The 14,375-nt window shown below is 44.8% G+C and overlaps 1 protein-coding gene across 1 annotated transcript; it reads left to right on the top strand.

Moving 5' to 3' along the window:
* Nucleotides 1–7,472: 7,472 nt before the first annotated feature.
* Nucleotides 7,473–8,900, top strand: LOC149347433 (uncharacterized). Its single transcript, XM_089585575.1, has 3 exons — nt 7,473–7,946; nt 8,150–8,357; nt 8,455–8,900. Exons 1-3 carry the CDS (start codon nt 7,479–7,481, stop codon nt 8,841–8,843), a joined length of 1,065 nt encoding a protein of 354 aa, XP_089441701.1. The 5' UTR covers nt 7,473–7,478; the 3' UTR covers nt 8,844–8,900.
* Nucleotides 8,901–14,375: the final 5,475 nt, after the last annotated feature.

The following is a 14,375-nucleotide window of genomic DNA, read 5'->3' as shown; positions in this document are numbered from 1 at the left end:
CGATGAGGCATTAAAGGCTTTCGCTTTAAAAACAGGACGTAGCTGCAAGTCTAAAGGGCAGCATTTTTCATTTAATGGTGTTCTAAATGCTTCAAAATACGAGATATTTGTAGGTTGCGTGAGACTTTGTTTGGTCGAAAAAATCGGTTTAGTGATTTGGCTATGATCTGATCGAAATTTTCCTTACCTTTCAAAAAGTATATCACATATCTGTATTAGGATTTCAGAAATTGTTAGCGCTTTTTGGTTGTCATGCCGACTGGAAAGGCGGGTGAGTCTCGACCTGGTCTTTATTGGATACTTAAAAATTTATTTATCTGCGGTTCTTATCAGAAACACAACCTTTAGTTTCGGTATTGAATTGCGCCTTATTCGTGGTACGCTTTCCAGCCACTACGGCTCCACCTGTAGCTCTCCAGTTAGGGGAAGTTTAGAGAATAAAAATGCTTTTGCGTCTTTATTCGCGTTGATCTCAAAACAACCTCGGGGGGTGTCTTCCCTTTTTTCTCGGGTACTATAAAGCTTAAGCAAACAAAATTTTCCAATCATTCAGGTCTATTTTACATCAGAGATCCACAGATGTTAATCACAGCCATTTACCTAATTGGTACCAGATTTAATAACCTATGTTTGTTTGGATTTTTCTGCATTAAAAGCACATTCATTGGTGGCAATCTCTTTGCATCGAGAAAGAAATAAAATAAATGTAGTTTTCGTTCTAAGCGCATAATTTTGATAACAAGTGTGTTTAGCTTTTGTTGCTACTCTCGTACAAAATTTCAAGTCTCTGAAAATAGTAGACTTAAAGAAAAAGGCACATAAGGAAAAATAAAGTCAAAATAAAACATGCTGGACAAAATTTCATCCTCTTTCTGAGCGCAGATGCAAGCTGCGTCTATCTTTAGGACTCTTAGCGAATGTTATAGCCATAGCCACTGTTGCAACTGCTATGTAGGCAACTTTAGAAAACCTCTTTGAAAGGCTTCCACCACTTTAACTATGTTGACCGTACTCGAGTAATGATGGAACACACAGTACTCCTTCCTTCCTTCTTCCCTTCCTTCCTTCCTTCATTCGTCCCTCTTGTGTCAGCGCTGCATGTTCAGAATGTCAAACCAACTTTCCCAGCAACACACCCTGCTAATGATGGAAGTAGCGCGAAGGATCACGCCAACAATATGGAGTACGGCACGAGCGCTGATGATTTTTACTGAACCAATTAGGGCATATTCAGTTGTATTGAGATTATTTAAGAGGCCGACATCACAAGCATGACTGCGCAGAGAGATGCAGCACAAAGTGTCCAAAGCGCAGGGTAGGTAAAACAGCTCGTATACGATGGGAAGGCGCAGCGCACATATGTTATGCTCACCATTCATCAATAAGAGGTGAATTCATGCGCTCATGTTCACCATACTATTTGCCAAACTTGCTTGCGAATAATTCAAACTGTTCTGTTTTAAATTAGTTAACACAATTTTGTTTATTCGAAAAGAAAGAGGAAATCCAAGCAGACCACAACCGCAGGGTAATCAGCTTCATGGCAATTGCTTTTTGGGGTTGAATAATTCTTTCTGCGCTGACATAATTTCAGATGTCTTTTTTACTAATGTATAAATATTAGGTAAATCCAAGAGATCCATGAGCATCTGCTGCATGATCGTCTCTGAAATGGGCCTGTAGTCTTCTCTTGCTCCTTGCTACTAATGATAAATTCGTTATACTGCCGTTATCCCTAAAAGCGAAAACATGCAGAAGGCCAACCATGTCCTCATTGATAAATGTAGCTATTCCTTTACAGCCTGCCGTAACACCTATAACGTGTTATACACTGCTTTCTCCACATTTCCTGTAATTTATAAGCTATAGGCTCCACAGGCCATACAAATAAGTCTGTGTGTAAATGCTTGCGTCCAAATTTACTCGCTCTAAAAGAAATTTAATCAAGGCTTCCGAAAGGGGGCACATGCATTTGAAGTATTATTCAGTGTTGCTTTCAAGTTTTCGCTTATTTGAGGTTTTAGTTAACGAAATAAGTTTTCAATTCATTTTGGTCTCCTGCATGCGGTCTCGGTTTCGCGTATCTTCATTTTTAAGTTCCAGGTAACTTCCTCTTCTTGTTACCTATGCACCCCGTTACAAGCTTTTTGGTTCATTTTATTCAACTCTGGTCTATTTTTTGCTGTACAAATATTCGAAGGCTTTTTTTGCCTACCACTTTCTATCCATCTTTGTCTTAGTCTCTCTTCAAAGGATATTTTACTTTGTGCCTCCCCTGATCGAATAAACTAACCCATATCCCGCAGCGCAGCTTCATTTCATGCCCTTCCATCAGAACTTCTAACCAGTTCGGCGGCTATTTTCACGTTAATCTCTATCCACAACCGAATGCGATTTCACGTGCAGTAAGCGTCCGAAGTAAGATCCCCACAAAAATTTTAGCCTTTCCAGCTGCTGTTATTACTCCGTATCTGTTGCATCACTATAGCGCTCTACGCCCCATTTCGACCGCGTTCCTCCTTCGTTTCTTCCTAACGAGCTGTTCCTCAGTCTGTATTAATCACTTTCATTATTGTGCATTCACAGGTATCTGCGATTCTCCATGCGCCGCATTTCACGTCCAAATATTGACACTGTTCGAGTATCGGCGTCATTCAACACTGTGACGCCCGACTCTTCAACAATAATTTGTAATCCAATGTTTGTTGCATGCTTCGTAGAGGTTACTGAGAGCTGTTGAAGCTGTGCTTTGCCTATCTGCAAAAAATAAACGAACACGCCCAAGCGCCCCTGCCAGCGCCATTTCGCGAATTGTTCCCGGAGTGTCCTCCGTCTCCACGGTGTGTTTGAACAGCGTGCAGCTGTCCCCCGCACCGGCGATATTCTCGGTCGCCAGCTGCGTGGCTGCACGGAACAGGTGGCACCGCTCGCCCATCCCCGTAGACACCACCGTTGTGCTGCCTGGAGATGTACGACGCATAGACAGCTTTGATATACATGTGATGGCTCTGAATTCGCAGACAAAAAGCAAATATTCGCCTTCCTCCTGTCATAATCTTTCATTCTCCGAAAAAAAAAAGTAGACGGTACTACGCAGAAATCGAGTACCAGACATTTCTTAATATTTTGTTTTCCCATGTTTGAAAGGTGAATTGCAGTATAGTACATTATCCGAATACGTTTACCCTAGAATGCTGACTATGATATTTGCTGCAGTGTTACGGCTGCCACTGCTATTTAGCGCTCCTAACATGCTCCTAGCACAGCGCTGCCCACCCAAACATATTTTCCTGTATTGGTGCAAACAGGGTGACACTACCTCGAATTTGTTTTTTTAATCAGGACTCTCTTTTCTGGTTCCTGCAGTTTGATTGTAATGAATAGCTTTTTTGTATTAATGTTTTCGATTGTTGAATAAACGAAAAAAATCTCTTCAGAGGGGCATCCGTCATTGGGCAAATGACTGGGTCTCTTACACTTGCAGTGTGATATTCCAGAGTTTGTCACCTACGCAACGCAGGTGGTGCTCTGGCTAGCTCCATTTGAAGAACTATCGTAAAAACTAAACAGAGGCGAAGCGCCTTTCACCATTACGCTCGAAGATCCAGTAAACGCGCATTTTGTGAGTACGCATGGTTCCTTTATCAAGACGGTCCGCTCTTCAAAAATACAGCCATTCTCTTTGGCACGTATATGCTGTGTCATTACTGAATGTGCGTAATTCATGGAAATGTCGCGTAAAGTTTGAAATTCGCATGATGTAGTCTATTACGTAAAAACTGAGCAAAAAGCCTTGCTTCGTTTCCTGATGACTGCTTTGCTTGGCAGTTCTTAATCCTATCTTTGTTCGAGGCACAACGTGGTAATCCGAGGCATATCTTGAGCGCCTGTGCTTGAATATTCTCTAACATCCGCAAGCAAGAAATGCTCATGATAGAGAGTGCAGGAAGGCTGTATCGAATGTAGTCTGGAAAGAGAGTATAGTAAAGTAATAGCAAGGAGCGCTCCGTTGGGCCCCATTTGATGCCAGCTACGAAGCGAAGGACGTGGCAGGGACATGAAAGAACAAACACCCTAACCTTGAGAGCTGCAACGTTTGGAAAAAAAAAAAGAACAAACGCCCTCAGTCTGGGAGTGTCATATTTGGAAACAACAACAAACGAAAGACTCACAAAATAATTAAAAGAAAAGTAAAGAAGCTAGCTGAAAGAAGGGCTAGGGCATGTCTTTGGCTCCTCTTCCTGCTGAGGCGAACGGCTTCGTGACCTGCACAGAACATACATGCAGATTTTGGCTGAAATGAGCACTTAAATGAGATGATGGAGGATTGCACGACACAAGTGTAACCTAGACCAAAATCGTGGTTTGAGCTAGTTGGTACATCTTCAAAACTTCACCAGCGCTGCGACGAGGAACAAGAACAGAGAAGGAAGGACAAGGACAAGAGCTTCTCCTTGTCCTTCCTTCTCTGTTCTTGTTCCTCGTCGCAGCGCTGGTGAAATTTTGAAGTGTAACCTAGTAGGCATTTTCAAACAATGGCCGAGTCAGCTCCAATCATCGTTTTGAACCCTTCCCCAACACCAGCTCAAAACTGCCCTCCTCAAAGACAAACTCGCTCACTACACCACTCTCACTTCACTGTAGCAGTCTCAGTCCAACTCCACTCCTGGTAGTTTTAATGCGAAAGCACTACTTCACAAGGTCAAACCGGCTCACCGGTTTGTGTGATGCTTCACCTTGAGGGTGACCTTAAGCAAACCATAATTGAAAAAATAAATAAAATAAATATCGCCGCCACTGGGATTCGAAACCGTGGCGGCGCAAACAGGTCAGTTTCGTTGGCACTGCTTGAGATTCCTAGGCTGTCGCCGCAGTTTTCTTTTTGGAAACATGGAAACTTAGAACCTTCCAATGTAGGCAAAAATTTAATAGTATAGGGAGTAATCTCAATGCCCTTCTTGACAGTCCGTTGAAAACTGTCCCCCCAAAAAAAACATGGCATCACGACAAAACACAAAGCGATGGTCAATAGTTTCTGGCTGCTGACACAGCCGACAGTTCACAGACCATGGAACAAGAGTCCCTTTTTCACGAAGCGACCTGTTGACCGTAAAGTTGACGAGCGAAGTTTAAAAAACAAAGTCTTTGCGGCCGCTTGCACACACATCCGTTGCACCCGCTTTAATACACTGTTGTCTAGAAAGGAGAGGCAAGGCTGCCAATACATCGGTACAGGAAACAACGCCTCAATCAGAATTTTGTACCGAGTGCTACATTGGCCAGTTTCGCCGTTCTGCGTACCTCCAACAGGTGCGGTTCTCCGCATGCGCCAGGAGCCGAGTGACGTCACAGCGCGCAACCGGAGCGCACCTCGCCGCTCGACTCACCGCCGCTCAGTGCTGCCAACCCTAGGGATTTTTCCCTACATCGAGAGCATTTGGACGTTGTTTTGGGGGAAATTTGATTTTTTTTATAATCTAGGAAAATTTCATTTGCTCGGAGAGTTTCCTTTATTTTTCTCCCTCAAACTGTGAAGACAGTGCAAGCTTTTCGTTGTTTTTTCTCTACAAATAACGGAGGCCCGCACAACACCGCCGCGCGAAGCCTGTTTCACATGCAAGTGAAAGCGCTTTGTTTCTCCGACGCAAAAGCTGTTTAGAGCCATCGCGGCGGCTCCAGCATTCAGAGCGACGATTCTTCCAACAAGTTACCAATTTTTCGCAGCACTGCGCTGCTCAATTTTCAGTCGCTTGCATGCGAACCAGCCTTTACACGGACGTAACCGGACGTGTATGGTCCCTGACGTGGCCAGTGGCACCCGCTGATGTGATCTGGCGCGCCACCGCCTTCCCTCAGCACGCGTGCCCCTTCCTCAGGCTGCATTTGGAGCTCGCTGCACGACGTGAAATTCCTGTTTAGTAAGCATATCTGCATGTTTGTTTTGATAACTAGGAAAGAGCAAGGGCGCCATTTTTGCTTGAGAAGGGAGCGCCTTGCTGGAAATCTTAGCTAGTCCAACTAGGGGAACCATTCCCAGCTCTGCCGCCACGGTGGCTCAGTGGCTATGGTGCTCGGCTGCTGATCGCAAAGACGCGGGTTCGATCCCGGGCTTCAGCGGTCGAATTCTGATGAAGGCGAAATTTCTAGAGGGCCGTGTAATGTGCGATGTCAGTGCACGTTAAAGAACCCCAGGTGGTCGAAATGTCCGGAGCCCTTCACTACGGGGTCCCTCATAGCCTGCGTCGCTTTGGGACGTTAGACGCCCCAAAACCACAATTCCAGTTCCACCACGACGAACAAAGTGAGTTGAGGTCACATGAGGCGCACAAAAGCTGTAACAATCACTTCATTGTTTTAATTGACTCAAACTGCTACGTCAGCCACCCTCTATAGCAATCGGAGCAAATGGACAAACAGCTCTTACATCGCAGTTTCCGTAAATTCCTCCAGCGACCTCCAGTCATTTTGCACGTGGCATCCTTCGGCCGAAGTCGAAACCGACACAATGTGAGGGACAAAAATTCAGTTAATTCCACATGCCGACCCATATGTTTACTAATATCTTGCGTACAGTGAAAAAAAAATACACATGCACGATATAGAGCTGTTAATTTGTAATTTCCAAAGAGCGCTATACTGTTTATCTTATAGCTACATTTAGAAGTTCTTCATTTTAGATCCTTCATTTCAAATTTACAGCTAATTTGCTTATCAACGTCTGGTAATAGGGAAGCTGCATGATAAAACTTGCTACTGAACTGCGCATAAATATACATTTTTTCACAATTTAAAGCTTTTTTTCCTATCTAGGGAAATCTAGGGAATTTTTTATTGCGAATTCGGGGAGAAGCGGCGCTGGAGGTTGGCAGCACTGCCGCCGCTATAGTGTACTAGAATCCTGAGCAGTGTGTTAAGGCGCCGCCGCTCACCATGCATTGGCGTGACGGAAAGAAACAGCAGTCGCGCGGCGGCGCTGCTGCAGCGTGGGCTGGCGGGAAAAGGCGCGCTTTTCGTTGTCGGCTGCTGGTCAGTGGCGCGTGCATTGACGCGGGTGCGTGGGCCCACGCGGCTCTCATAATAGAGACTTTTAGGCGAGCGGGTTTGCGGCCAGCGGCGCTGAGCGGCCCAGCGGATCCACCAGCGGAGCGTCGAGCGAGAATAGACTTTTAGCTCGGCGGGTACGGAACCCGCCTGAGCGGAAAAGATCGGCGCGCTCTGTTGCGCCATCTTGTGGTCAGAATTGGAGCTAGCGTAATTATGAATACGCGTCGCGCTTGTTTTTATTATGCTATAACTGCGGAATAAATGTAATTTTCTTTTGTTTTTTCTATATTAGTTTAAAATAGGGGTCTTTTGGATGCAGTAGAGGAATATTTGTGTTAGAAAAAATGTTTGCGACTGCGACGCTACGAAAATGAAGCCATGTGCTAACCGCCAGGTTAGTTGTTCTTTCGCGCGCTTTTTTAGTTGCTTCCAAGATGCCGAAAAGCATATTGCAAGATCCGCTACTCCTGTCGAGACTTAAATGGTCCGAGATAGAAGATTTGTTGTGCCTGGAAGTGTTTGGACAGACGCGCCGTGACCCACTTTCCGTACGTGGACTTCTCAACATTGACGCGATGGACAGTGGTGTTTTCAGGACCTATTTTCGTTTTGAAAAGGATGATGTGCGGCGACTAAGGGTGGCCTTGCGCATCCCCGAACACGTGGTAACCCCGCAGAGGGTTTCAGTACCTGGCGACGAGGCTCTGTGCATAACGCTTAGACGGCTGGCTTATCCAAACCGGTTAATGGATCTCGAGGACCTTTTCGGGCGGCACAGTTCGACGATGTCCTCCTTGGCAAATCAAGTTCTCCGGCACATCGACGAATGTTTCTTTCACTTGCTGGATGACGTAAATAATCACAGCTGGCTCAACATCGACACACTGGAGAAATTCTCGCAGGTAAGTGGCTAATACATCATAATTAGGTTTGAAACCTACTCAGGCTAGGAAAAACGGCCGCCTTGGCCGAGATTCGATCCCGCATCCTCAGGCACACTAGTCGAGCGCCCTAACCATTGCGCCAGCACGGCGGGGCTGTACATCATAACTAGGATCACAGATCAATTTGTAGAAATTTTGAACCCACTTGTTTGTTCTTTCAGGCCATTCATTCCAAAGGAGCCCCTCTGACGAACTGCTGGGCTTTCATCGATGGCACAGCACGGGCAATTTGCCGACCCTCAAGGGACCAAAAACTTTATTTCAGCGGCCACAAACGATTCCATGCCCTGAAGTATCAAGCCATAATGTGCCCCAATGGAATCATTTGCCAATTGGATGGGTCATATCCCGGCAGTAAACATGATGCTGGTGAGTGAATAACCAACTTCAGCAAAAACAAATGAGCCCAGCTGTCCTAACCAAGTGCTGCTGACTCATATAATACTATTTTTTTTTACTCTTTCAGGTAACTTTGGGATCAGCAAAGTGTACTCTAAACTGGAAAAGCTTGTTCAAGGGCATGATTACTGCATTTATGGAGACCCTGCCTACCCACTGCGGCCCCTTCTGCTCAAGCCCTATGGCGGTGCATCCTTGACTCCGGAGCAGTGCGAATTTAATAAGGCTATGAGTAGTGTGAGGCAGGCCGTGGAGTGGGGTTTCGGTAAAATTGCAGGGCTGTTTGCTTTTGTAGACTTTAAGAAGAACCAAAAGATGTACCTCCAGAACTTGCACCGAATCTACAAAGCGAGTGCTCTTCTTGCAAACTGCCATACCTGTTTATACAGTGCCCAGGTATCGCAATATTTCGGACTTGATCCACCAGATCTTGAAGCTTACCTCACTCCTCTGTAGTTCTAGCAAACCAAACATATTCCGAAATCTGAGTTTTTGCAAAACCTTATCCTAAAATGCAGTCTAAACGCAAACACTTAGCACAGGAGTCACGTATTTTTATTCAAAAAGTGAAAAATTGCTTGGATTTGCGCGTTGATCATTTTCTGAAGGCTTTCAAGTAGTTTTTCATGCTCTCTTTTATGGCGAGAGACTTCAAGCTGGTGTTTTTTTCTTCTAGATCCAGCTTCCGCTCCTCAAGAGCGAGTCGCCGTGCCTCATTTTCCACTTTTGCATTTTCAATTTTCATCTTTTCTTTCTCAATTTCCATCTCCTTCAGGCGTATTTCATATTCGTGCGTCTGACGCATGGTCAGCAGCTGGAGGCCCATATGTTGTAGTCCTCTGCCTCCTGCAAGGACAGGCACAGAAGGCTATTTTTAAATTTAATTCATACCTCTGCGACAACCTTTGTGAAACTGGACTTTACTCCTTCTTTTAACTTTCTATCTCCTGAATTCCATTCCCCCTTTCTCAGCTTATGCCTTGTGAAAAACTTCTCGAATAAAAAAAAATAATTCATGTAAGAGCACCTACTAAAGCACAAAAGTCAGCATTGCATTTTTCCACAAAACATAATGAATTGGCATTCCACAACTGAAGCTGACTGATTATTATGAAATCAGTGTTGAAGTACTAATTTGCACACAAATGGAAAAAAGAACCCATAGCAAGAAGAGTAGAACATTTAGAAATCTCTTTTTTTCTTTTTTCATTATGACTTTTCAACTATGACTGGATGTTGTTATGCTGTAATTGCCTTGCAATCATGTTCCGAATGTGTATAGCTCTTTTAATGTGTATCTGCAAGTGTTGACATGTCGCTATGCAACATCTAATTCTCTGTTGTTAGCCAATATATAAGCCATGGGCCAAACTTTGTCTTATCTTGTTTTATAAAAAAATTTTGTAAGGGGTTGGAGCTTTTGTTAGGTGTTCTGTCATAACCTTTACCCCAGTCACCTCTTTGTCTGTGTCTGAAAATATTATAGTTGTCGCAAAATATATAAATATATTTAAAAGTTTTTATATATATAAATATATATAAAAACTATATAAAATATATAGTTGTCGCCTAGCTGCAGGTTGGCGCAGACCTTGTCCAGTCACAGTCGTCGACTGCTGGTGTGGCTGTCCTGCAGAGACTTGGGGCAGCGGCTGATGGTCATTTGCTGATTGAGAAGCTTGCTCTTCCTGGTGCTCCTCAACCTCTCCATCAGAAGCAGCAGCAGATGGGGTTACTGGGTTGTATATGCTGAGGAGGGCCTGAGCAGCAGGAGATTGTGACTCTAATGCATCAACAAAGAAAAAAAATGGAGAGAGAAAAACATAGCAGTCAGTCCGATAGCACCTTTTCCCGCAACTGGATCCATGTGAAAATAAACACTCACATCTGACTATTAATTTTTACAAGCCTCAGCAGTCGAGAATAAGATCTACGGATGTCATAATAATTTTCCTTCTCAGTATTATATTGCATTTCATGTTGAGTACTGCATTGTTATTGTTGCAATCCAGACTTTGTTTTGCTTATCAAATTACGACTGCTCTTGTTCATGCATATATTTTTATCTGTATTCTCAGGGTTAAATTAAAACAATGATCCTGCTTGTTCGCTCTAATCAATGCGTATTTTGAGCATTTATGTAGTTTTTATAATTAAAGGCAGGGGTTGTTGTTACTTTTTATTTATCAAATCCTGTACAGGAGGTCCTTTTGAGCCTCCTCCTCTCATGCATTGTAAATAAACTGAAGGCTAATCAATACCATAATTACAATCACCTGCATTGCTGTGTCTTGTTGTCAACGTGCGTATAAGCGGCCAACATCCTGAATAACACATGGGTCCTCTGCTGTCCCTAAATGTGCATTTCAGGCTCCAGTGCGCTTTTTTTTCACTATCGATAATGCACAAGGTGCCGCCAAGTTGATTGATAGTAAGTATGATCATTACATGTCGCCTTCTGAACCACTGCCTTAAGCTGGCTTACTTTCTATTAGTATTGGGGTATATATTTTTGCTTTTAAATATCTTGCAAATCTACAGTAGCAACAATCTAGGAATTATTTTATTTGTCCGTAGATACTGAAATCCCACATTCTGGAATTTTAACGAGATGGGGAAAAATAACAATACACCAGACAGTGCAATGACAAAACAAGTAAAAATTGACAAGTTAAAGCATAAAAAGAAAAATATCCATTTCCTACATGCCATCGAATGATGGAAGCAAATAATAGTGACGACTGCAGCACTTCAGGTGACTCAGGTTATTCTAGTCAGTCACCATTCTTGGAGAAAAGGAATACATATAACAGTTACTACGCGGCTGATATGGAACATGCCTTTGTCTAGTAGCGTAACCAGTTGAAAAGGAGATAGTTTCATGGATCGGTTTTACAGTGTACATTATTTATTGAAATAAGAACTTCAATCAGCTGACATGATTGCTTTGACTTATTGAGGGCAAGTTAGCTCTTGTTAATCAGGCATTGACTGAAGTACACTTAAAACTATTATAAGAAACCTTAACCCTTTTGTGCGTTCTTTTTCTACATTATTAGTTACATTTCGTATTGCAGTGGTTTATTTGTAGAAACGCATAGCGCGAGAACACCCATAATATGTTCCAAGTTCTGCATGCATTTTCTAATTCCCGTGCCGAAGATCAAAAGCACAAACACGCGACACGGACCCACACATGTCAAAACTTACCATCCACTACTCCTAACACGCAACTCTGGGAAGCCACCGCCGCAGAATCGCTGCAGCAAGGAGCCTCTTCCTGCGCCGAATTACTGCTACTTGTTCCCGCGTCAATCGCGGTCCTCTTCACGGAGGTAGTGCAGTTGCTTGCCAGTTGCTGCCTCTTTCTGTTAACAACAATGCCCCCGCTTCGCGGAAATATTCGGGGCCCATAGTTAACAGTGCGGGCATAATCTGACAAATCCTGCAGGATCTGTTCCTTTTCCGCGTATTCCTCTTCCGTGGCCTACCTGAATATGGCAAAATACACACGCCTCATAAACAAGTGAACGATAGTGTACAACTGTTTTAGCAGTATACGCAAACAGAACTTACTTCTTCAAATTCTTCGTATCCTGTTGTCTCCAGTATCTCAGAAGATCAACCCTGTCCTTCACACCACGCAGCGTGAGGTCTCTGTTGATCACTTTCTTCAGGTTCGTGATCACTAATATCCATTTAATCTCGTCGCCAAAAGGTCTCGTTGCTGCTACTTCCCGCAGAATACAAATGTCTTCATATGGAGTAAAGCATTTGCGAGGCTTCTTGGCTTGCAAACGGGCCTGCGCCGCGGTCGTAACCGACGAAACAGCGTTGCCAGCGGTCGTGCTGGCGGCCGCCATCTTGAATACCCATACACGCTCGCGCGCGCTTCGCTGAGGAAGGCCTCCCAGCGGGGCGCCGTAAACGCGCTCGCCGCCCCAGCGCACTGCGCATGCGCAGTGGCGTCCGCGCTCGTCCGCTCCGCTCCGCTGGCCGTAAAAACGCTCAGCTAAAACTCTCTAATTGTTTTTCGTGTGATCCCTTTCTCGGTCTGTAATTGCCGCTGGCCGTCCGACAGTGAAGAAATGCCGAATCGTCGTCCGCAACGGCACTGCTCTGCACCTGGATGCACAAGAGGCTACCACTGGACTAAGGGTGAGCAGCCGTCGCTTTTCGCTGTTCCAAAAGATGAAGCGCCCAGGAAGGTCTAGGAGCGGAATTCGCACCGGAAATACCTACAAGACCCTGGATGAAACGAGCTCGGTATGTGAACAGCATTTCGAAGCGCCGTGCATTCTCAGAGACTACGTGCACGTTATAAACGGAGAAGTGCGCTTACCACGCGGGAAACCAGAGTTGACGCCGGACGCAGTGCCGGCGTTGCTTCCCAATGCCCCGAGCTACTTGTCAATGCAAGCGTCCCAACCAAGGCCTCCGAGGACGCGCAAAAGCAGTCTGGTTGACTCGACTGCCACGAAGAGATTAACAACACGTTGTGCTGAGACAGCCGAGACAGCTTTGTCCATGGACGTGCATGCTGACCACGAACCCGAGACCACTGCGGAGGCAGCTTTAAAAAAGGCTTGCTCGAGCTTTGTGTCCCTTCCACTCATTGGAGCTGCCACCGGATTCCAAACCACGAAGGGTTAGTTTACTGCAAACTTAAAATGGGCGAAAATGAGGACATTTTATCCGAGAGAGGGGTAATTTTCTCCTAAGACCGTATGCCCGGCGACGTGTATTCAGTGCATCTCTGAGGGCGTCGAAATGAAGCAGGGCGCATTTCGAGCTTCGAAGAAGCGGAGGGTATTGTACGGAACGTCGACTCGTACCGCCTTTGTAAAGGTGCTTTAGAAATTTCAAGAATGCCGCTGTCTGACCTTACAAAATGCCTTCAGCTTCAAATGATCAGCAGAGATGGTTCATACTTTAGCAAGCACTGCGCCGAGAAAGAGCCATCTGGAGGTATGTACCATAGCTGCTTGCATTGTATGATGTTCATGCGTATGATTCAAGGCCTTGTAGAGAGTCAAAGAAAAAAGAATAAGAGATAAGGATAAGATTGCAGTCATTACCTACGCACATGGGATCTCACACAACTTAAGAAAGATAGAAAGAAGAGTAGGAATAAATGTTTTATTTTAAGCTCCGGATCGCTTGTCAAGCCTCTGCAAGCGCGTTAATCAGATGGGCCGTGAGCACACAGGATGCACCATAAACCATCGCGACCGGTTCGTTTCCTGTGCTCAGGGCGTTGTGTATTCTATCCCCTCGTCTTGCGGCCATGCATACGTAGGCCAAACCGGCAGATGCCTTAATAAGAGATCGTCCGAGCACAATTACAATGTGACGCAACGAATCTCAGGCCATCTGGGCATCCACTGCCAAGATTGTAAATGTACCCCTGAGCTAGATAACACGAGCGTGCTGCGCAGGTGCGATGACAAAACCTGTGTGTAGCTTGCGCTGTTCTGTTCCGCCTTGTGTGATTCAAATTCTCTTTTATATAATTTTATTTATTATGCTGCTATTTCCCAGGAAGACCCTGGATCGCATGTCGCTGCATGAGGAAAACGCTTATGTAGAGGCAAGCAAGGCTGAAGCGCTCGGTCGAGAAGCATATTCATAGTGCTGCTCAGAGACTGCGTTTGGCAGTACAGAAAAACAAACGGCTGTGCCAAGGTTCAGGAGAAGCTAAAGGAAATGCAAGCCGAAAATGTGTCAAAACCTGATGAAGTGCTTGAAGCGCAAATTGGTGCTTTGCCGCCTAAGCAGCAAGAATGTGTTAGGCAGTGCTTCTCAGCTGCAAAGAAGAAAAGTTCAAAAGGAAACGCCTATTCGAAGGACTGGATATTAGAATGTTTATTATAAAAATGAAGTGCCAGGCTGTACGAGCATATTCGCAAGCATAAATTTATTTCTCTTCCCAGCAAAAGTACATTAAAACGTTTTCTCAGACTCTATACAAAAGTGGGTTCGGCTTCA

Source organism: Amblyomma mixtum, chromosome 4 (genome assembly GCF_055824585.1).
Source record: "Amblyomma mixtum isolate Tamu chromosome 4, ASM5582458v1, whole genome shotgun sequence".
NCBI lineage: Eukaryota > Metazoa > Arthropoda > Arachnida > Ixodida > Ixodidae > Amblyomma > Amblyomma mixtum.
This window is presented reverse-complemented; position numbering and strand designations above follow the sequence as displayed.